The 24,675-nt window shown below is 44.9% G+C and overlaps 1 protein-coding gene across 6 annotated transcripts in view; it reads right to left on the bottom strand.

Moving 5' to 3' along the window:
- The window catches only part of SPATS2L (spermatogenesis associated serine rich 2 like), an 87,811-nt gene that overhangs the window by 5,367 nt on the left and 57,769 nt on the right, over nt 1–24,675 (bottom strand). For all 6 annotated transcript variants that reach the window (XM_075934277.2, XM_075934279.2, XM_075934278.2 and 3 more), the window contains 4 exons: nt 11,602–11,660; nt 6,933–7,042; nt 3,918–4,020; nt 1,496–1,716 (listed from right to left, as the gene is read on the bottom strand). In XM_075934277.2, the coding sequence (XP_075790392.2) occupies nt 1,496–1,716; nt 3,918–4,020; nt 6,933–7,042; nt 11,602–11,660 (493 nt within the window). The remainder of the gene's footprint in view (nt 1–1,495; nt 1,717–3,917; nt 4,021–6,932; nt 7,043–11,601; nt 11,661–24,675) is intronic.

Below are 24,675 nucleotides of genomic sequence, written 5' to 3'. Positions count from 1 at the left end.
AGAACATCACTACAGAGTTGGCACTGGAGCTGTTTGCAAATGTGTGTGCTGGCCAAAAGGCAATGATATATTAACTCCACAAAAAGGCCAGCAGCAAAACTAAGTAGCAGTAAAAAACCTGGGCCCTGATTCTTAAAGGTGCCTCCCTTCCATTGACTCTAGTGGGAATGAATAATCTAAATGCCTTTGAGGATCTGGGCCTTGTTCATTTTGATTTCTGCCCCACTCCCCTGAGAATCTAACTACTATTTTTTTATAGTAAAGCATTGTATAAATAGCACAATAAGATATGCAGAAAGAAACAGAAACACATCGGCTACATCTACACTGGCACCCTTTTCCGGAAATGCTTAAAACGGAACAGTTTTCCGTTATAAGTATTTCCGAAAAAAGCGCGTCTACATTGGCAGGATGCTTTTCCGGAAAAGCACTTTTCCCAGAAAAGTGTCCGTGGCCAATGTAGACGCGCTTTTCCGGAAAAAAGCCCCGATCGTCATTTTCGCGATCGGGGCTTTTTTGCGGAAAAGACTACTGTGCTGTCTACACTGGCCCTTTTCCGGATTAGTTTTTCTGGAAAAGGACTTTTGCCCGAATGGGAACAGCATAGTTTTTCCGAAAAAACACTGACAATTTTACAGTAGATAGTCATTGCTTTTCCGGAAAAGCAAGCGGCCAGTGTAGACAGCTGGCAAGTTATTCCGGAAAAGCGGCTGCTTTTCCAGAATAAGTGGCCCAGTGTAGACACAGCCATCCTGGTTTCCATAAGGAAAGAAAAGAGTCAAGAATCCAGATGGAGGGGAGACATGCCCATTTTATTTACCCCTTACAGAGAGTAAGGTTTTATCAGTCATAGAAAGTGGTTGTCTATTTACCATATCAGTCCCATTTATACACTGACGCTCCTTATTTTCTCGTTATAAAGCTGTTTCATCTTGTAATCCCGGTCAGGCAAAACTCAGCCTGACTTCTTCACTGAAGTAAGCATTACAAGACACAGACATTGCAGGGTGCTCCTGTATTCACACAGATGTTAATATACCACAAATAGTAAGCAGAACTACTGAGTTTGTGAAGTAATAAAATGCTCTTGAAATCAGGCAGATTTCTAATTTCAAGAACTACCAAATCCTGATGGCATAAGCTGATCATTTACCACTAGTCAGGAGCAAATATTTTCTCATAGCATAACGAAGGACAATCAGGTACCTCACAGGGTATTAAAAATCCTTGCTCTTGAAGCAACTGGTATTGGTCCCATGGTATTGATCTGTTCCTAACATTGCAAGTCCTACCTTCCTCCATCACATACATTCTACACAGTCCACAAAGTTGGAAAACACCTACTAGTTCATTTTGTCCATTCCTCTGTCAAAGACGAATTACACATATATTGCAGAGTGATATTTAATTTTGTGCTGTTCACTTGTAATATTGCAGATTTTCTCATGAGTTTGTGATTGTTGAATTTCAGTATAGTTCCTATCTAGTTTCTCACCTGTTTATTTGTTGGGGTTACTTGGGTTGATGATTCTGTGGTATTGGAGATAAGATGACTTGGCATTTTAACATTGGCCGTTTTATTACCAAAGTTCTTGATGTGACTAGCGGATTTTCGGGAGTGTGGACTTTGCTTGCCAGTTGCCACATGCGAAGTCACTGCCAGCAGCACTGAATTGCATGGTGTTCTTGAGGAGTAACTGTTCTTTGGATGAGAAACTACAAAACAAAACCACTCAGTGTTACCAGATACATCATTCTTACCAAATCACAAGCCCAGATTCTTCTCTCAGATACACCAGATTTCACTGGAGTCATTTCAGAATCAGCTCCATAGCCTTTTTATGCCGTGACACGGGCTTGTTCCACAAGATAATTTTGGAGATGAGGAGCCAATCCTGCTACAACCCACCTGTTGGAGTTACCCCGGCATAGGCACCAACTTTCAAAACCTCCAGCTCTGCCTCAGGCCCTGCCTCTACTCTACCTCTTCCTGCCCAGTTCCACCCCCTCCCCTAAGCACGCCACAACCTCAGTCCTTCCCCTTCCCTCCTGAGCCTCCTGAACATCGCGAAACAGCTGATCATGGTGGGTGGGAGGCACTGATCTGTGGGGCCAGATGGTGGGTGGGAAGCACTAGGGAGAGGGAGGAGGGCTGATAGCTATTTTTTCCCCATGGGTACTCCAGCCCTATCCTGAAGAAGAGCACTATCTTAAAGAAGTTCAGCAATTTCAAAACCCTTAAAAAAAGAGGTAAATATTTAGGAGAGGCTGCTCCTCAGGATGCAATAAAAACATGAGGGCATACCACATTGGGTAGGCCTGGATTATACTGTTTTGTAGGGTTTTTATCTCTGTGTCACTAAAACCCAACAGGCCAAATTCCTTTTTATGGATCCTGTCCTACAAAGTGCTAAGTACTCTCTACTCCCATCAGCTTCACTACTCAGCCCCTCTCCCCACCCCCCTCCGGTTCTCCTCCCTGAATTTGGGCATGTGCCTAATTTGCCGAGGTGACAATCCTGTGCTGGTGGTGCCCATTTACACCTTGGACTAAATTTGTCTGGAAACTGAAGTGAATTTCATGCTGATAAAAGACTGCTGAAATGGAGATTTCAGTCTTTCTACAGAAGAGGTATAGCAGGGGTAATAGCCATGCAAGCTTCCCTCTTATGTCCCAATAATGTGCCTCTAATCGGACTTGCAAAGGCCATCTTTAGGGTAATCCAATCTCCAAGGCTCATTCAATATTTAGCCTATGGACCCAAAGGCCTGACTGTGAGATGGACACTTGTCAACTACTACCTTATGGAGACCACAAACTCATCTCATATATGCCACTGGAAAACAACCTGAGTAATTACCTCTGTTCAGTCTCAACATGCTTCTGTTGATATTGAACAGAGATGGGGTGAGAGCCCATCCTTGCAGCAGCACAATGAGGTACCATCCCATTCGAGCAGTGGAATCTCAACCATTACAGGTTTGGGCTTAAATGCATTAAAACCAACTCTTCAGTTCTGGAGTCCTACACTTCCATAGGTTATAAAGTGGGCTGCTCACTTTTTAACAGAAAATACATGTTTTCCTTCAGGAAAGCATAACTAAAATAGCACAATGAAGATGTGTTACATTTGAATGAGATGATCACGTTTATAGAAATGATTACGGTTTGCAGAAATAGTGTCTGGAAAAACTTTAAAATCCCACTGTTCATCACCCAAAGATGAACATAATTCCTGTTGCTTTCATTTCCCACTAACGGCTGCCCGCCACTGTCAGACTGTGCAGCTTGCCCTTGCTGGCAGCTCAAACCCCTCACGTTCCTTACACTGCACATCTTTGTATTAGCTGTTCCTATAATAAGGCCCCAATTTAGCAAGACATTTCAGCATATACGTAGCTATAAGCACATCTTTAGTACAGGTTGAACCTCTTTGGTCCAGGACTCTCTGTCTGATAACATCCTTGGTCTGGCAGGACCATGGATGTGCTGGACCTGAGAGTCATGGTCCAGAAAGCCACGGCTCATGAGTGCAGGGGCTGGTACAATGGATTTTGTTTTTCTTTTCAGGTGGAAGATTGAGAGAAAGGGAGAAGCAACTGCTTGTTTGTTTTTTAAACAGACTAAGGCTTTTACAATATAATGAGGATAAGAAAGATCAAATTTTGCATTGAGGGAACACAAGTTTTGTAGTAGACAGTCAATGTGAGCATCTCAGTAAGTGTGCAGGACAGGTGTAAAATACCTTTTGCCAAATTTATCTCCTGCAAAAATACAATACAAATCTTCTGAAAACACAGAGTTCAGTACTCTGATGCCAGAGGTGAATCTCACCCCATGATATCATAGTAGTGCAGAAAAGTGAAACAGTTGCTACATTCACACAACACTTATTTTGAAAATAACCAGAACTTACTTTCTCCGCAGAATTGAATTTGGGTCTTTAGCTCTTCTATGTCACAGGAGAACCGGGCAGACCTACCCAGCTCTTCATCGTACTTGCGTTCACTCACAAAGTGCTACAAAAATACATAGACATTAACCCTGGCTACAATTCTAATGTATCCTACTTCATTATATGGATGGTGAAGAAATCATCCTAATGTTAATTATCCCAAGGTCACCGTAAGGCCTCAGCTGTTTGTCCGTGCTACAGTAGATTTTATTTTTCTTTTCAGGTGGAAGATTGAGAGAAGGGGAGAAGCAACTATTTTTTTTAACATATTAAGGCTTGTACAATATAATGAGACTAAGAAAGATCAAATTTTGCATCAAGGGAACACAAGTTTTGCAGTAGACAGTCGATGTGAACATCTCAGTAAATGTGCAGGACAGGTGTAAAGCACTGTAAGGCCTCAGCTGTTTGTCCTACTCAGGCTCTCTGCACAGAATCTGAGCAGATAAAAGAAAGAGTAGTTTACCATCCTTTATTATGCTCTGGCAGTCAAGGGACCATAACACAGGTGTAAATAACATGGCACAATACTTTCAGGCCCTTTTTAAATGCCAGAGGAGTATAAAGGCACCTGACTATAAATGGAATCAGGCCCCAAGTGGCCTGATGATTAAGTGTCTCAGCTGCCTTTGATTTCAAAGGGAAGATTTTGCTAACTCTGGGGGTGTGTCTAGACTACACTTCTCTTCAACAGAGAGATGTAGTTTAGGCGTGTCGAAATTGCTAATAAAGCCGGGATTTAAATATCCCGTGCTTCATTAGCATAAACATGTCTGCCGCTTTTTTTTTTTTTTTTTTTTTTTAAGAAATGGAGCTTTTTCTAACCCTCTCCCCCCGGCAGTCTAGACGCGGATCTGTTGAAAATAAACCCTTTGTCGACAGATCCTGTAAACCTCATTTTTTGAGGAATACAAGATCTGTCGATAAAGGGTTTATTTTCAACACAGCCATGCCTAGACTGCCATTTTTTTTTCAAAAAAGCTCCATTTTGAAAAAAAAACCGGTGGCCATGTTTATGCTAATGAAGCGTGGGATATTTAAATCCCTGCTTCATTAGCAATTTCGACGTGCTTGATTTGCATCTCTCTGTCGACAGAAGGATGCAGTCTAGACGTAGCTGGTATGTCTACATTGCACCGCTATTTCGGGCTACTGAAAGTATCCCGAAATAGCTACCCCGTGTCTACACAAGCCTCCCGTTATTTCTAAATATTTTTTGAAATAACAGGCACGCTATTTCACCATCCCGGTAAACCTTGTTGCACAAGGGTTAAGAGGTGGCTCGAAATAGCACATTATTTCAAAATTTGGCACTGCGTAGATGCACCAAATTTCAAAATGAGCTATTTGGAAATAGATTCGAGATAAGATATGCAATTTGTGTAGTGCAAATTGTGTATCTTATTTCAGGTTTAGGGTGCTGTGTAGACGCACCCTCACTTGCAGAACCTGGTGGAAGCCTTTTGGGAGCTTTGCTTCCTCCCCTCTGACAGGTAACAAAGAATAGAAATAAGTCCTGTAGCCTCTTCCCTGAGAGCTCTGACATGGGGTTCTACAGAGATCTGACTTGTAGCCTCCACGAGGGGAGAGAGAGAGGGAGAGGAGCAAAGTCTTTTGGTGTGCTACAGTCATACACCAGCAGTACACTTCAAGGTATGGTTACAATCCAAAAAGTCTCAGCAGCAACTATCCAGTAATCATTATTGGAGGGACAGTGTCTTTACTGGTGTCAAGTCACCCTCACTGTCAGTTTTTGTGACCAGGCATTCTCAGGGAAGTTGTCACTTCAGTTTGAGTTGGCGTGCTGCAGAAGACAATACAAGAAGTAATTGACTGGTGGATCAATTTGAAATTTGGGAAAGGAGCTCGTATCATGCTGCCACTGTGCAGAGGTTTTTGTTATTTGCTTACAGGCTTAATATTGGCAGCAGGTAATTGGGACTAATTATTCTGGAATGCAGGCAGAGCAGAAGCCCCATATATGCCATTTAGTAGGATGCAGCTTAGACCTTCTCCATACTACAGGCGGAATCTCCCAAATTCAGGAATCTCTAGTCCGGCAGCATCCATGGTCCAGCAGGATGGACCAAAGAGCTCCAGAGGTGGGAGCAGGAGCCAGCTGAGAAAACGCAGGGCTGGGGAGTCCTGGCTGGGCCAGCAGTGGCTGGACAGGGTGGCAGCTGGAGGAGTCCTCACCCCCGGCCAAGGAGCCCCTGGCGTCAGCTGGGCCAAGTGGCCAGGGAACCCCAGCTGCAGTGGGGCTTCCGGTGGCAGTTGGCCAATCTGAGGATCCCCTCCCACAAGGAAGCTGGGCTGGCGGTTGATGGTTGGCCCTGGCTTGGAACCTCAGGATACTCCTGTTGGCAGCGGGGCTGGATAGGGCAGCCCCGGCTGTGGAACCTGTGGCTGAAGTGGGGCTGGCAGAGGTGGGTGGCCCCGGTCTGGGAACCCCAGGGAGTTACCAGCAGGAGCGGGGCTGGCCCTAGCACCAGTGTTGTGTGGCCAGGCAATCTGGCCGTGGAACCCCCGGTGGCAGTGGGGCTGATGGCAGCAGGATGGCCTCAGCTTGAACGTTGAGAACACCATGGCCAGGCTGTCCCGGCCAGGGGACCTTGGGGCAGTGTGCGAGCAGCAGGATGGGAAGCCTGTGCCAGGGCAGTGTTTGCAGGGCCAACAGCAGGGCAGGGAGCCCAGGAACAGAGCAGCCAAAAGAGAAGCATTGACCTCCCCTGGTCCAGCAAATTCCTTGGTTCAGGACAGAGCAGGTACCGAGGATGCTGGATCAGGTAGGTCCAACCTGTAGTTCCTATTTATTGGCCAAAGGTACTGAGGATGGCCCTGAGCAGGTCTCCTCTCTGCCACACCCACTAATTGTCAGCCACAGTCAGGTCCTAAGCACTTAAAGCACTGAAGAGGGACACAAGTTACATTGGAAAGAGAGCGCACGTTCAAATGGAAGTAGCTTGGCAGACTAACCTTAATTTCAGCCCTGAGTTCAGCCAGTTGTGTCTCAGCCATTTGACTAGCTAAGTCTGTCAGTCTCTTTAGCTCCTCAGCTCTTTTCTGACGAGCAGTCAAGATTTCCACTGCCAAGAAAAAAATAATCAATTAGTGCTAGGAACATAATCACTTTTTAATTCATTACTGTCTGTACCTTAACACTGTGTGAAGTGTTGTCACTGTATGATCCCAGGACATTAGAGAGGCAAGGTGGTTGAGGTAATATCTTTTACTGAACCAACTTCTCCTCATGAGAGAGACAAACTTGTGAATTTACATAGAGCTCTTCCTTCAGTCCGGAAAGAAGAGCTCTGTGCAGCTGGAAGGCTTGGAAAAAGTATTCTCTTGCTAGCTTACTACAGAATAACTTCCCTGGGTAGATAACTTTCCTACGTGCCAAGGTCACTCAGGATATCTGTGGCAAAGGCGGCATGGAAACTAGGGGATAGCTAGTGTAAATTGTCAGAGCTCCATTGAAGGCAACCAACTCTGACAGTTTACGTCACCCACCATGTCTTCATACATAAATGTTGTACATCAATATTGGAAAACATACAATATGCTAAACTACCAATATATTAGAACACATTTCCATCCATATAATCTCTTCAGCACCAATTAATCCAAATAATGGATTTCATTTAAATAACTAATGTTAAGAATTAGAAATTGATACGTTGTTCTGAAAGAATTCTGAAAGAATTCTGTTAATATATAGTTTTGTCTAACTTATAAGAGTTCTGATTTTGTTTTCAAGTACAGATTATGCTCTTAAACTGTTTATTTAATGAAGCAATATTTCATTTATGTAGCAAAATAATATTTTAACTGCATACAGATTTTTATGAAAATATTAAATATATAAAATCCACATTGTGACAGACCCCAAATGCTTTATGAAATGGACTCATGAACATGAATATGCTTGACTTGAAGATGCTTGGGACAAACTGTCTCATATAACCTATCACTTTTAATGTCTTGATCCGCTGGGTCTGTATATCTGATTTTGGTGCATGTAACATTCTTGTGTGTAAAACTAGATATATGGAGTATGGAGTGGTTTACGGTTTTAAATGTGCAAATGGAAGCCATCAAGAGTGTTACCCTTAATGTCTAGATCACCAACTATAAACAATCTCCTTTGTCCTCTGCAATGGTTGGTCTGAGGAAGTCACATGTCCACCTCAACTGGTAGGGGCTGACCGACTAATGGAAGGGTGGAATGTAGAAACAGAATTCCCACCCAAATTGGAATTTATAAAACAAAAGGAAGCTTAGCAGGTTTTTTGTCTTTGGCGTGGCACACCCATGGGAATGATCCAAAGATGCCAGGGAGAGGGAGTCCCTGGTTTGAAGGTGGAAAAGGAACAGTTTAGGGCAGTGGTCTCCAACCCTTTTACACCCAAGATCACTTTTTAAATCTCAGAACAGGCAAAGATCTACCACCCCGCCCCTTCCTTGAAGCCCCGCCCCTTCCTTGAAGCCCTGCCCTCTCTATTCTCCTCCTGTCCATCACTTGCTATCCCCAGTCCTTACTTACACACTCTGATAAACAGTTTATTTTTAAATTATGCGATACATACAATTAAAATCAGGTGTTTATAGTTATGAAATAAATGGTCTGGTTTTTATTCATGCTATTTAAATCTAAAATGAAGCATTTATAATTATACATTTTGTGGGGACAGAGTTCTGCGGCTAGGGGCAGGGAGAGGGAACAGGGTGCTGGGAGGGCAGAGAAACCAGCCCATGCCTACCCCGGGGCCGACCCCACGCGGCGCAGGGAAGCCCCGAATGCGCCTGCCCGGGGCCGACCCCCCCACCCACGCAGGGAAACCCCATGCGCGCGCCAACTGCTCCGCCCCCCGTGCAGGGAAGTCCACGCACGCCTGCCCAGCGGGCCGACCCCCCCTGGCGCAGGGAAGCCCTGCACGCACTTGTCCCGGTGCCAAACTCCTCCCCCCCCCCCGCGCAGGGAAGCCCCACGTGCACGCCTGCCCTGGAGCCAAACCCCCCCCGCCCCGCGCCGGGAAACCCCCTGCGCACCTCCCGTGGGGCTGACTCACCCCTCCTTGAGGTAAGTAGTGGGGCTTCTCGGGGGTGGGAGGGAAATGGGGGTGGGGCAGACAGGACGCCTCACGAGTGACTGTTCGAGGCCTCGCGAGCGACCAGTAGCTCGCGATCGACCTGTTGGTGACCACGGGTTTAGGGTGAGTTTGTAATTAGTTTGTACTGAGGCTTTAGTGTTAGAATCAGCTAAGTGTTTTGTGTTATTTTAAGGTTTGGAATCTACTTTGCTCTGCCTGTTCTCACTTATTACCACTTACTGCCTACTGCTTGTACTTAATGAAAACACTTTTATTTACTATCAGGCCCAGTGTAAAAAACTGTTACATGGTGGAGGCAACCAGTGTGTACATGCCCCCTTTCATTCTTAAAGGGGGCTTACCTACATAATTCAATTGGGGTTCTGATCCCATTTGGGGAGTGGTATCCCTGGAAGCTGGGCCCCAAATTGCATTTTCCTTGGACCTGGAGCATTTCAGTGTCTGTGTTGCTTCTCAGGGGGGCAATGATCTTAGTTCTGTGCTTTGGCTGGCAGAGATCAACAGAGGTGACCTAGCAGGACCCAGCAGTGAGAAGCCCTAGAAAGCAGGAAGGTGAGTGGCAGTGGCCTTCTCAGCACTCCGGGAGGCACCCCCCAAGTGGTCTTTTGTGACCACACCTCCCCAAGGGGTCTTCTCTGACCGCACACCGTCACACACATATTGTGTACGTTGTATAAGGAAATAATTATTTTACACTCCGTAATGTGCTGATAGACAAATTATTACGAACTACAAGAGTAACGCCCCATTCTTTCATAATACTTAGGATTAGGTCATATGACAGATAGTGGAGGACAATTAAATTCACAGTTATCTAAACACTGATGACCCATGTAATTGCTAAATCACATTTAGCAGTAGGGAAATGGTAGGACTTCTATTAATTTGAAGGGAGTAAAAATGAAAGCTACATGTTAAATAATGCTAATGTGTTCTTATTGCTAAAGCATAGCACAAGAGACCTTGGTATATAACCTTGGCTGATGTAAACTGTCAGAAGATAGAGTGTGGCTGATTGGAGGCCCAGAGACACATTGGGACAGGGGAAGAAGTACAGATCCACATGGAGATGGGGAAAGTGGGTGCGTGAGTGGGGTTAGAGGGACACGTCAGAACAGAGGATTTAAGGATACATGGGGACAGGAGAAGATGTGCCTGACTGAATAAGGAGGCTGGGGTCAGAGTCTACATGGCGGACTCTCCCTAACAATCCCTCCTTGTTGCAATGCCCCCAAAAAACTATTCCATGCTTTTCCCATCCATTCCCAACAACCCTTCAATGTCATACCCAAGCTCCTTCCCAGCAATTACTTCTCTCTCCTTCAGCTCCTCTATTACCCCTGACACCTCCCGGGCTAAAGAGATAACCTCTGCACTGTTTCCGTGGGATGCAGAAAATACTATACTGTAGTTTAAATGAATTAGTCAGAGTTCTGTATTAATCTGCATAGTAAGGAATCTATTTGTTAAAAACCATTGCCTGAATCTTTTTTGTTGTTTATATTGTTATAGATATACTTGGTGTGATTGTAGTAAGATGAAGGTCTGAAACATAAGCCCATGGGTATGAGGCCTGAGATCTAGACAGTAACGGTGAAGACTTTGCTAATATAAAGCAAGATTAAACTGTGAGCAAGAAGCAGGCCCTACTCACAGAAGTTGGCAAGAACAGGGCTGATATTACAGAAACACTCTTATCTAAGAGGTACCAGGCATAGGCTGGAAGCACATTCCTGAGGGGTTGTAACAGACTCTCAGGGGTAATCTGCTTTCTTTTAGATACATGAGCACGATTACAACTCTCTGCCCTTTAAAATGATGTAAAATATAGCTGTATGATATCCTATTTCACCATGTAAGGTCAGATATTCAAAGTCATGTATATAACTTTATATACTGCATATAAACCTAACAAGATCTATTTTACTGTTAAAAATGAATGCAGGGATTAAGAAAGGAAAAGGAAAAAAAGCACTCTACAAGCTGTTTCTGAATATACATAGGGGTAAATCTATCATAAGAAGGTGATGTATTTATAGCCACTTCACTTTTCAGAGCAGAATCGTGCTTTAAAAACTGAGATTCTGTGCAGAGTCATTAAAAATCCCATGGACATTTTCATCAGAGAAGGGGTTTGGTTCCATGTATAAATGTCTCAGTCTTGCAAGACTACTGCAGACAAAACTCCTATTGACATCAATGGAAATTCCACACATGGGATGCTTGCATGCCTGGATGCTTCTTCTGTAAAGTGTGTTGAGCCATTCAGAATAAAAGGTGCCATATAAATGGAGAACACTGGAGAATTAGTGACATAACCACATCTAAATATTCTGGAAAGAATAACTTCATGACTATATGAAATTCTTCAGCCATCTTTAGATTCTGACATGCCTGCATTAATACACTAACTGAATCTATCAGGATGGAAACTTGTAAAACTTCAGTGCACAGTTCTTTTAGCCAGATCTTGTAACACACGTTCTCCCAACTTTCCCAACACACACAAGCTCTCTAGTACGTTTTCTACTTACTGGCTTCTTCTTTAACTTTATCAACTTCTGCCATTAATGACACTTCTTTGTCTATGATGCTAAAAGGAAAAAAAAATATTATATAACCCAAGATAAAACTATGATGTGAAGCAGAACTAAAATATATTTTATACTAATAAATGCTATTATACAAAAGACTTCAGAACACTGCTATTAGCAGTTTTGGAATTAATAAAAGGAAAATTAAATGAAGAGACATAGAATAACTAGAGACTAACTGAATATAGCAGCCAGCACGAACGAATCTTTAATGAAAGTTAACACATTATTAGCCAGAAACCATCCTTTTTCATTTATATAGGGACACCTGTGATCTAGCTGCACAGGTACTGTCTAGGTGCAATGGCACACAAGTCTATATTCTCACTCTAGAGCTATATCTATACTGCACCTGTTTTGCGCAATAATATGCAAATGAGGTTAAGTGAAGAATATCACCACGCCTCATTTGCATAATTAAGGAGCGCCTGCTTTTTGCATAAGAGGCGTTTGCACAAAAAGGAGCCGTCTATACCACTCCTTTTTGTGCAAAGCTTCCCTCTTGCCCAAGAGCAGTTCTTCTGCATTTTTTCAGGATAAGGATAACATAAGGATGCAATTTAGCGAACCAACAGCACTAGAGAGCTCCCCAATAGATGGTGCTCTTGTACCTATCCCTGATATACTTCATCAAGGAGTTCTTGTTTATTAATGGGTATCAACACTAATTTTTCAGTTTTGAAAACCCTCATTTGTTAAAAAAGTCTCAGAGGGGTAGCTGTGTTGGTCTGTAACTTTCAAAACAATAAGTAGTCCTGTTGTTAGAGACTAACAAAAATATATATAGTATCATGAGCTTTTGTGGGCAAAACCCACTTCTTCAGATGAATCGGAGAGGAATAACAGCCAGCCTTCTCTGCATTTAACACCTCATTTTTACATAATTCTTCTCATTAGCACTGGTCCTTCAATTGGCAGGTACTTCCTTCCTCCCCCCCCCCCCCCCTTCTTTTTTTTAAAATAAAATTCTGGATTTCTGTTATTTCTCTCCAGCTCATCTGATGTAGTGGATTTTTCCTTGTTCATTGGGCAGTTTAATTTTAAATCAGCTTCCGTCATTTAATTGTATTTAATGCAGATTAATAATATAGATGGATATCTTGATACCATCTTTCACAGAAGAATCCAAAACACTTACATATTTCACAAAAATTACAGTGTAGATATGCACCCATAGATATACAACCAAGTTGGAGTGGAAGGTGGCAACCAGCTAATGCACAGCACAATATAAGGAGGGGAAATTTGGGTGAATGACATCAGGCAAACTTCTCATTTCACCAAAAGGTCATGTGGGCCCTTAACATCCACATGCAACAGACTGGAGCTCAATTTTAAGTGTATCTTCAGAAAGAATTACACTGAGGCTATGTCTAGACTGTAGACCTGGGAAGAGTAGGTGCTAATTAGGCAGAAAAAGGAAAGATCAGAAAGACGACAAAAGTCAGATGGAGAGATTTGGGTAAAAACAACCTGGAAATATAGCCAATGACGACGTCCTGGAAATGCTGGAAGTGGCTAATGAGATTGGCTAAATGAGTCATGCCTACCACATAGTCAATTATTATAGAATCACAGAATACTAGAACTGGACGGGTCCTTGAGAGCAGTTTTTTCCTGTAAGCTGAGCACTTATGCAGCCGCTCAGGAGAAATTCAAATACTGCTTAGCTCATTAGGAGAGCATCCACAGGGAGGTTTGTGCTTCTGTTGGTGGTGCAGATTTGCACATGCCTTGGTAACATTGGTCACCCAATCTCCTGGCACGGTCTGATCACGTTCTCCTCCAGCGTCCAAGAGGAAAGTGCTCTGAAGTCCCCAGATGTCTGCATGTGAGAGATCAGGGCACGACATGTGATCTTCCACAAATGTGCCCGCCGGTACCAGAGGCGCCGAGGAGATAGTGACTCTCCCTATTCACCATGGCATCATCAGGAGCCCTTTCCATGGCAATGGCGTCATTCACTGTGCCACAGATACTCGCCTGCACTGAGCCTTTCTGGCCGTAGGGGTGTGTCCCACTTTTCCCAGTGCCTGTCCTGGCAAGATGGAGCTTCTCTCTGGCACCTCTCTCCAAACTTGAGGAGTGGTTCTTTGGGCCATTGCAGACACCTCAGACATTCCCAGTCTCCGAGGTCTCCGTTGGTACCAAAGTCTCAGCACCGGAAGACCCGCTGTTCCTGCTCTTCGTCTGGGCATCGGCGAGCATCCACTCCTGCAGCATGGCCTCAGAAGTGACCTCCATCCCCTCCAAGCAGCAGTTGTCACAGCTGTCAGTACTGTCGATATCAGCACTGCCGGCACAGTCCCAGAGCATGCCTTTGCCACTGTCTCAGTAGCAGGCACAATGGTGCCCATGGACTCCCTGAGGCTTCCCAGTATAGCTCCAGCCTAACGGCTCGGTCGCTGGAGCCTCCCAGGCCCCTTCAGTGCTGCCAGGGCCTCAATAGGCAGTGGGAGTGAGTGAGGAAGCCCAACCGGCCCTGGCCTTCTCCTCTTTGTCACCAGATGAAGTGATCGTGGCTTCTTTCCCGGAAGTACCACAAGAGGACGCGAAGGCGCACTAGGACCTTCTCAGGAGGGTGGCCAATGGCTAAGTAGCAGTTCGGCAGAAAAGGACCTGGGGATTGCAGTGAATGAGAAGCTAGATATGAGTCCAGAGAGGCTATAAGGCTCTGAGGGTATGTCTACACTAGCTTGTTAATTCAAGCTAGGTAGGCAAATCAGGCAACCGGATTTAAATATCCCGGGCTTTATTTGCATGTTCCCGTCTTGCCGCCATTTTTAAATCCCCCTTATTTCGAACGAACTACCCGTGGCTACACAAGGCAGTTTAAAGTTAATCTGAACTAAGTCTTTAGTTCGGATTAACTGTTACTCCTCGAATCCCAGGCTTCATTTGCAACTCCGGTTGCCTGATTTGCCTACTTAGCTCGAATTAACGAGCTAGTGTCGGCATACCCTGAGAGTTTTACAATGTGCATGACATCGTGCTGGAAGCCCATCACCTCCCAGGAGTTTGAAACATGATAGTAGATTGTCTCATCAGAGAGTTTGCCTCTCACCATGAGTGGGCTCTCCACCCCAAGACGGCTGTCTCTCTCTTCCACGACTGGGGATCTCCCTTAGTGGACCTCTTCACAATGAGAAACACCATGACGTGCAGCCAGTTCTGCTCCCAGTTTTCCCTCGAGAGGGGCAGCTAAGGCCAGACCTGCTCTCCCAAGACTAGGAACACTTGCTTTATCCCAACCTCAGCTCGCTTCACCTGACAGCGTGGTTCATCTGTGGTTGAACCTCCAGGAGCTAGTGTGTTCAGGTGATGTCCAGAAGGTTCTCTTCAAGAGTCAAAAGCCTTCAACGCAGTCCATCTATGCCACCCAATGGATTCATTTCTCCATATCGGTGCAGCAGCGTGGGGTTGTCCCAGCTGAAGCTTCCTTTCAGGAAATCCTGGACTACTTGCTACACCTGAAGCAACAAAGCCTTGCTTTGACCACAGTTAAGGTCTACCTGGTGGCCATTTTCACATTTCATCCACCCACAGAAGGTTGTTTGGTGTTCGCCCATGATGTTATCTCTCAGTTCCTGAGGGGCCTGGAATGCCTCTACCCTCAGGTCAGAGTCCCTGTTCTGCAATGGGACCTGGACCTGGTCTTGGTGCAGCTCATGGACCCTCTGTTCAAGCCACTGGCCACGTGCCCATTGTCACTGCTTTCCTTCAAGGTAGCCTTCCTGATTGCCATCACTTTGGCTAGACGAGTGTTGAAGCTCCAAGCACTGACGCTGGAACTGCCTTATACTCGGTTCTTCAAGAATAAGGTACAGCTGCCGCCTCATCTGTCCTTTTTCCCTAAGATGGTTTCTGCCTTCCACATGCACCAGGATATTTTTCTGTCAGTCTTATACGCCAAGCCTCATACGAACAACGAGGAAAGGAATCAGGAGCTGACCTTTTATCCTTTTGCAGCTCCACACAGCTGTTCGTGGCCTATGCGGAATGTGGGAGGGGTTCCCCTGTTTCCTCCCAGCGACTGTCCAAATGGCTTACTTCCTGCATTTGCATGTGCTATGCGTTCGCAGAGGCCCAGACACTGGAATTGATTAAGACTCTGAAGCAAAGGGAAGTTTTATTATTAAAGAGGGAACAGGAGCGGGTTCTATGTGTCCTTCGAGTTCTTATCACTTTAAATACTCGTCGATGTGATGTCTAGCACACCAGCTCTTTATAAGCTAAAAGATGAATAATCCTAATAAATATCATTTATAGATCTGATTACAACCACTTAACACAAAAAAAATTGAATTGCATTTGCAAAACTACTGGCACAGAAAGGAAGACTGGATTGAAGCTGAGCTGCAAATCAGACCCCTATTGTCAGCTTACTTAGTCAAAAGGCTATAAGGCTTCCTAACAAAATCTGTGAGTGCATTTTATAATGCACAGATTCATGCAAAATATCTATGAAAATTAAATGTCTGCAATGGATTAATGACCTCATCTTTCATCTGAATGCACTTGGGCTTGCATCGTAGGTCAAAAACAAATATTAATATGATGGTTTCATAGCAATCTTTATCTGAAAACATTAAACAATTTTCCATGTCTGGTAATGACAGTCAGTGTTCAGCAGAGCTCTAGGTTGCCAGAAAAGGGGGTTGTTGAACTGGCTGCACAGAGTGGGAGAAACTGGCACAGCCCCCTGCTCTATAACACTTGGGCGATTCTAGTATCATGAAGACCTCACTTTTGTGTGTCCTGAAATTCATTCCAAACATGTGGCTAAGCTGTGTGCTTATTTGGACACTCAGGAGAGATTCAAATGTCACCCTAGCTGATTAGCATAGTGCCCACAGTTAGGCTTTTTGTTTCTACTGGTGGTGTGCATTCACACATGTCATGCTACACATAAAACATTTATTCCACACATGGATGGAAAAACATCTACACATGGATGGAAAAGATTAGAAGAAACCATCTATTTATAAGTGGCCACTTATAACATCATTCAGTATTATGGATAGAGTGTAAAAAAAAAGAGAAACATCAGATATGTAGATGAAAATAATATGTTGAAGAAGAGACAATATAGCTTTTTTAAAGATAAACGGTGCCTCCCTAATCTGTTAGAATTATTTGAGGATGTCAATAAATGTGCACAAGGATGATCCAGTGGATACTGTGTACTTGGACTTTCAAAAAGTCCTTCACCAAAGGTTCTTAATCAAAAGAGGGAGAAGAGGGAAGATCCTCTCACGGATCACTAATAGTACATCTACACTGCAATGCCATTTTGGGATACCAGAGTATCCCGAAGTAGCTATCCCATGTCTTAACAGCAAGCCCAGGCTTGCTATTCTAATGTCCCTATAAACCTAATTCTACGAGGAGTAAAGGACGTTTCAGAATAGTGCTTTATTTCGAAATTTGGCTCTGTGTAGACAGCGCCAAATGACAAAATAAATAATTTCAAAATGGCATCGAAATAAGATACATAATTTGCATAGCTCAAACTGTGTTTCTTGTTTCGAGTTATGGTGCAGTGTAGAAACACCCTAGGGCTATGTGTACACTGGTGGCTTCTTGCGCAAGAACATCTTGCAAGAGTTCTTGTGCAAGAAGTCTTGCGCAAGAAAACATCCACACTGCCATGTGCAAGCTGTGCTTTTGCGCAAGAGCCCCCATGGCAGTGTGGATGCTCTCCTGTGCAAGAAAGCTCTGATGGCCATTTTAGCCATAAGGCTCTCTTGCACAAGAAATCCCTGCCGAGCGTCCACACTGCCCTCTTGCGCAAGAGCTCCTGCGCAAGAGGGCTTACACGGGATAAAAAAGAGCGTTACTCTTGCGCAAGGTGCCATCTCTTACCACGCTGTACTGTACATTTCCTTGCGCAAGAGCAGGCGGGCAGTGTGGACGCTCTGCGGATTCTTGCTCAAGAACGGCTGTACTTGCGCAAGGAGCCACTAGTGTAGACATAGCCTAATTGATTAAAAAAGAATAAACAAAGGGTAGGAATAAATGGTCCATTGTCACAGCCCCCTGCCCAAAGCAGGACCAATCCCAACTAAACCATCCCAGCCAGGGCTTTGTCACGACAAGACTTAAAAACCTCTAGGGATGGTGATTCTACCACCTCCCTAGGGAACCCATTCCAGTGCTTCCCCACCCTCCTAGGGAAATAATTTTTCCTAATATCCAACCTAGACCTCCCCCACTGTAACTTGAGACCATTGCTCCTTGTTCTGCCATCTGTCACCACTGAGAACAGTCTCTTTCCAGGCTCTTTGGAACCCCCCTTTGGGAAGTTAAACGCTGCTATCAAATCCCCTTCCTCCCTTCTCTTCTTCAAACTAAATAAGCCCAAATCCCTCAGCTTCTCCTCGTAGGTCATGTGCTCCAGCCCTCTAATCATTTTGGTTGCCCTCTACTGGACCCTCCTCAATGCATTCACATCCCTTCTATAGTGGGGGGCCCAGAACTGGACACAATACTCCAGATGTGGCCTCACCAGAACCGAATAAAGGGGAATAATCACATCTCTGGATCTGCTGGCAATGGTCCTCCTAATGCACCCCAATTAGCCATTAGCCTTCTTGGCTACAAGGGCACACTGTTGACTCATATCCAGCTTCTCATCCACTGTAACCCCCAGCTCCTTTTCTGCCGAACTGCTACTCATCCCAGTCGGTCCCCAGCCTGTAACAATGTTGGGATTCTTCCATCCCAAGTGCAGGACTCTACACTTGTCCTTGTTGAACCTCGTCAGATTTCTTTTGGCCCAATCCTATAATCTGTCTAGGTCACTCTGGACCCTATCCCTGCCCTCCAGCATATCTCTCTCTCCCCCTAGCTTAGTGTCAGCTGCAAACTTGCTGAGGGCACAATTCATCCCCTCATCCAGGTCATTAATAAAGATGTTGAACAAAACTAGTGCTATAACCGATCCTTGGGGCACTCCACTTGACACCAGTTGCCAACGAGACATCAAGCCACTGATCCCTATCCATTGCGCCCGACAATCTAGCCAGCTTTCTATCCACCTTACTGTCCATATATCCAATCCATACTTTATTAACTTGTTAGGAAGATTATTGTGGGAGACTGTATCAAAAGCTTTGCTAATGTCAAGGTATATCACATCCACTGACTTTCCCATGTCAACAGAGCCAGTTACCTCATCATAGAAGCTAATCAGATTGGTCAGACATGATTTGCCCTTGGTAAATCCACATTGACTATTCCCGATCAGTTTCCCCTCTTCCAAGTGTTTCAAAATGGATTCCTTGAGGATCCCCATCATGATTTTTCTGGGGACTGAGGTAAGACTGACTGGTCTGTAGTTCCCTGGATCACCCTGCCCTTTTTTATGTCCTTCTTCCCTTTCCCTAGCATTTGATTAATCATACTATTAAACAATAATATAATACCATTTACTTAAGTATTTTTGGATATTTTCTACATTTTCAAATGAATTCATGTAAATTATATCAGAACAGAAAGTGCACAGTGATCACTTTATATTTTATTACAAATATTTTTACTGTACAAAACAAATACTATTTTTATTTCCTCATTACAAATACTGTAGTGCAATTTCTTTACCATGAAAGTTGAACTTATAAACTTAGAATTATGTACAAAAAAACCCTCTGTATTCAAAAACAAAACAATGTAAAACTTTAGTGTCTACAAGTCTTTTCATATTTAAACCACCATTCCAGAAGACATGAATCCATGCTGATGACAGGTACTGCTCAACAATGGACCAACACATGTTCATTTCAGCATCTGAGTCAGATGCCACCAGCAAAAGGTTGATTTTCTTTCATGGTAGTTCTGTAGTTTCTGTATCTTTTAAGACTTCTGAAAGGACTCTTCCAATTAGACTTTTGGAAAGCAAGTCAGGTTCTTAAATTTTGGGTCTAGGACCGTAGCTATTTCAGAAATGTCACATTGGTACTACTGCTGTGTTTTGTCACATCTGCAGTGAATGTGTTCTCATCAATGCTGTTACATGAATGCTATGGCAGAATGTGGGTAAAATGAAGAAGACACAAAGTACCCTCCTCTTCCCACCAAAGGAATTCAGTCACAAATTTAATTAACATTTTTTTCCATCAAGTGTCATCAGCATTGAAGTATGTCCCCTGGAATGGTGGCCAAAGCATTTAAGGGCATATGAATCATTAGCATATAAGGCATGTAAATATGTTGCAATTGTTACAAAAATGCCATGCAAATACATATTCTCACTCTCAGGTGACAGGTCTGAGACATCTGCTGAAGAAGAAGACTGAGTGGAATTGTAGAGTTTTACATTGTTTTGTTTTTCTGAGTGCAGTTATGTAACAAAAAAAAATCTACCTTTGTAAGTTGCACTTTTATGATAAAGAGATTTCACAGAAGTACTTGTATGAGGTGAACTGAGAAATTCTATTTCTTTTATTATTTTTACAGTGCAAATATTTGCTGAAAATAATATAATATGATCAGTGTACACTTTGTATTCTATGTTGTAACTGAAATCAACATATTTGAAACTGTAAAAAATATTCAAAATATTTAATAAATTTCAGTTGATATTCTATTTTTAACATGGTTATTAAAACTGAGACTAATCATGATTAATGAAGCCCCATGTTTGCTGGATGTCCCTAAATCTCAGAAGCTGGAACTGGAAAATTCGATGATAACTGTCCTATTCTGTTCATCCCTTCTGAATCATCAGCTAGTTCCAGAAGCCAAAATATTTAACTGGATGGACCACTGGTCTGCCCTTCTTTTCCTTGCCAGCCTCTGAACCCCTTCCTGTTGGCAAGATGGGCCTCAGGTAAAACATCCCTGGAATTGGTCCTGCCTAGAGCAGGGGGCTGGACTTGATGACCTTCTGAGGTCTCTTCCAGCTCTATGGTTCTATGATCCCCTATCTGTCACGTCCAGGTAGTCAGCCTCACCCTCAGCAGAGTGTTAGGCTTGTGGTCTTTCCCTGGGATAGGGAGCCCAGCCTTTCCTTCTGAAACTACTCACTCCCCAGCTATCTCTTAGTAGCAGCTTGCATGTGCATTTGTATAGACAGGAACCATCTTGTTACCCATGCATTTCTATGTCCCAGTGCATCCACTACATGGGCATGGTCTGTGACAAGAGTGAGTTTCCATCCGAATAGATAATAGCATAGGCTCTGCATTACCCACCTTACTGCGAAGCATTCTTTCTCTATCACCGTGTGGTTTTGTTCTTACTAAGATGCAGGACTGGATGTTCTTCTTCCCCTACCATTTGTGACAATACGCACCTAACCTGACCACGGAGTCATCGGTTTGTAACATAAATTCCCTCTTGAAGTTGGGAAGTTAGCACTGGGTCACTGCAGAGGGCCGTCTTCAGACCTATGAAAGTTTTTTCTGCTGCAGTAGTTCATTTTTACTACATCTGGCCATGGCTTTTGTCAGATCTGTCAGAGGGTATGCCCTGGAAGCAAAGCGGGGAATAAATCTCTGATATTTCCAAACAGGAATACCTTCACCTATTTCTTCTGGACAGGTCGGGGATGATTTTGTATTGCCTCTACTTTGTTCAATTGGGGCTTCACTTCATCTCTTCCCACAATATAGTTTCAACAGCGGCTGAACCTTGAGCCTGGGACAGAACAGCTGGGCTGCCAGGTAGGTCCCTGCAGGACCAACCCGGCAGCACCCCAGCTGCTCTACCCCAGGGTCCACAACAAAAGCCTGGTCTGCTGGGGGGAGCGCACTAGCTGCGCCCCCCCCCCCAGCAGACCAGGGACACCAGGAGCAAAGCCGCAGCGGCGGCGGCGTCCCGCGCCTCTGAGGCTTTGCCAGAGCAAAGCCTCAGAGGCGCGGGACCCCTCCGCCTCCCTGGCTTTGCTCCCGGTGTCCCTGGTCTGCTGGAGATGGTCCCCAGCAGACCAGGGACACCCGGAGCAAAGCCGAGGAGGCGTGGGACCCCTTCGCCTCCCCGGCTTTGCTCCAGGTGTCCCTGGTCTGCTGGAGACGGTCCCCAGCAGACCAGGGGTACTCGGAGCAGCTTTTCTTGCCCCGGAGGTCGAGGTGGCAGGACCGCTGTGCTCTGGGCGGTCCCGCTGCCTGCGAGCCCCGGGGCGAGAAAGCCCTGCTCTTAAGTGCGGATCCAATGTAAGTCGGATCCAACGTAAGTCGGATCCGCGTAACTCGGGGACTGCCTGTAATCCGAAAGAGAGGACAGTGTATAGGTAGAGTCCTTCCACTGTTGAAAAGGACATCTTCTCTTTGGCTTCCTTGGCCAGATGGATTGCCAGTATTCCTTGGTCAGGTCATGAGTGGATAGAAACCAGGCTTTCCCCAATCAGTGAATGAATCAATCAATCTTCTCATGGCATCAAACTTGGACACCATGTTTAATTTTGGAAGTCATTCCAAAACCGCAGGCTGCAATTGGGCGTAGGTGCCAGGACAACTACAGGGCTGAATACAGGACTCCTCAATAACATTTTCCTAACCTCAATCTGGACTTCCTCTCATTTTGCCTCCAGGATCCAGTAGGGCTTAGCATTGACCTTCATTCCTGGATCTATAAGAATATACTAGTAAACTTGGGTAGTTTGACCTGGCTTCACCAAGAACACATCACAATTCATGGACATTAAGTCCATTAATGGCTATTAGGCAGGATGGGTAGGAATGGTGTCCCTCGCCTCTGTCAAAGGCTGGAAATGGATGACAGGAGAGGGATCACATGATGATTCCCTGTTCTGTTCACTCCCACTGGGGCATCTGGTATTGGCCACTGTTGAAAGACAGACTATTGGGTTATATGGACCTTTGGTCTGACCCAGTATGGCCGTTCTTATGTTCTGTTCAATCATATTGATAACTTCCGCTTGTTGTTCAGGGGTCAACTTAGGGGATATTCCCACCTGCCTCGAATCATTTTCTTCTTGGGAAGGCACCCCCAGAGCGACCAATTGTGCTTCCTGACAGGGTTTCAACAGACTGATGTGACAGATCTTCTCTGTCTTACTGCAATCAGGTTATTGGACCTTATAGTTGACTTCTCCAATAACTTCCATTACTTCATAAGGCCCCTGCCATCTGGGACCTCAGTGCTTTGCTGTCCTGGTACTTCCATTCATAGAACCTTTGGATCGTTATGGTTGTTGTCACCCCAGATCTCAGCCTTCATCTAGGAGTAATCAGTAGCCACTTCCTCTGGCATATTCAAATAGGCCTTCTGGGTTTCCCTACAAAGGAAAGGAGCAAGAACACTGGCCCACTGATCTTGAGACCAAGCCTCCCGAAGGGCTGTCTTTTCGAAGGCAAGAAGATATGCGTCCACAGTGTCCTCCGCTGTCATCTTTTGTAGATAACTATTGGGCTGTATAGGCCATGTCCCATCTTGGCAGTGCATCTGAGCAGCCAGGGCTTCCTTTCTTGCTGTAGCTGTACTGACTCCTACTGGGCAGCCACATGGACCTTGGTAGCTTCCTGCTGTGCTGCAGTGGCCTGTATCAGCGCCTTTATTCTCTCTTCCATTCTTTATTAATAGTATTATTATTTAAGAGGGGGTGATTTAACCTGCCTTGGGAGGGTTCGCTGTGAAGCCTCGTGGCTGATCCCATTTTTGACACCACATGTGTCACCCATTTCTTTTCCTTGCAAGTCTCTGTTCTCTTTCCCCTTAGCAAGAGGGGCCTCAGGTATAGTATCCTCTATCTGTCGCATCCGGGCAGTCAGCCTCCCCCTCAGCAGAGGGTTAGACTTGTGGTCTTCCCCTGGGATAGGGAGCCCAGTCTCTCCTTCTGAAGCTGCTCGCTCCCCTGCTGACTCTGGCTTATTAGCAGCTTGTGTGTGTGTTTGCCTCTCTCTTACTCTCTCTCCTCCTCTCCACCCAACAGGAGGAACTTAAAAAAGATCTCAGACAGGCCTGAAGTGGAATCAGCTGACCATAATTGGTACATGGTAGCTCTGTCTCAGCTGATCCTGATTGACCCATTTCTATTTAACACAGGAGTGGGCTTGTACCCTTCTACAGCTGCCTTTTCCCATTCTATTGCACCCCTCTGGCCTGACTTTGCCATCACACTTATGCCAGTGTAAAAGAGATGTTGTGCTGGAAGTGTGAGCAGTAGTAAGACCACTGACTCTGCAGGCCTGGTCAGTTAACTCCAGGTGTTCAACTGCCCCATTCATGAGGCATAAGAGAGCAGTCGATAAAGCCGTTTCCTGTTGACTCGCACGCTGTGCCAACGATCAGCTGAGCCAGCACAGCGTGGTGGCCATTTTTATTTTAATGAAGCCAGGGGTATTTAAATCCCCGCTTTATTGACTATGTCAGGTAGCCTATTTTACATGCTTCTGTTGGCAGAGGCATGTAATCTAGAAGTACCCCATGATCACAGTTGGCAAATATCTGCAACACTAAAAAAATTCTGTTAAAAGAAACCTTTTCTTTCTTACCTTAAGCTGATAATACCTATGTAAACTTTGTTTGAAATGTAATCATGCAAATGTCATGATCAGGGCTCGACAATTAATGTAATCTACTCACCCGTGGCAAGTAGATTACAAGCTGGCGCAGCCGTGCAGCACTGTGCCGAACCGCGCGGCTGGTGAGCAGGACTCGCAGTGGCTTGGCAAGCCCTGGTCTTGATCTAGGTCTTTTGTGCCAGTATTCAAAAGCAGTCTAAAATCTTGTAACACACCTGAAATTTTGGTACCACCCCATACAGCCTGCCCCAGCCCATGAGAGAGCCCTATGTCTGCGCTGTACTGACACAGACAGCGTTTGACTCTTGTAGCCTGCAGCCCAGATGGAAGCAAGTTAAGACAAACAAACTCCCCTCTGTCCCCACCTCTCTGCACAGACCCACTCACCCACCCCTTCTTTCCCCCACCTATCACCATGCAATCTGCTACCCCCAGCCCCAGCCCAGGAAGCTGGAGGAGAGTGCTGGGTTTCCTCACAGGAAGCTGCAGGCAAACCCAGCTCCTGTAATCAGACCTCTATAATCAAACC

Source organism: Pelodiscus sinensis, chromosome 7 (genome assembly GCF_052426305.1).
Source record: "Pelodiscus sinensis isolate ZL-2025 chromosome 7, ASM5242630v1, whole genome shotgun sequence".
Classification (NCBI taxonomy): Eukaryota; Metazoa; Chordata; order Testudines; family Trionychidae; genus Pelodiscus; species Pelodiscus sinensis.
Note: the sequence above shows the minus strand (reverse complement) of the source record. Positions and strands in the feature narration are given on the sequence as shown.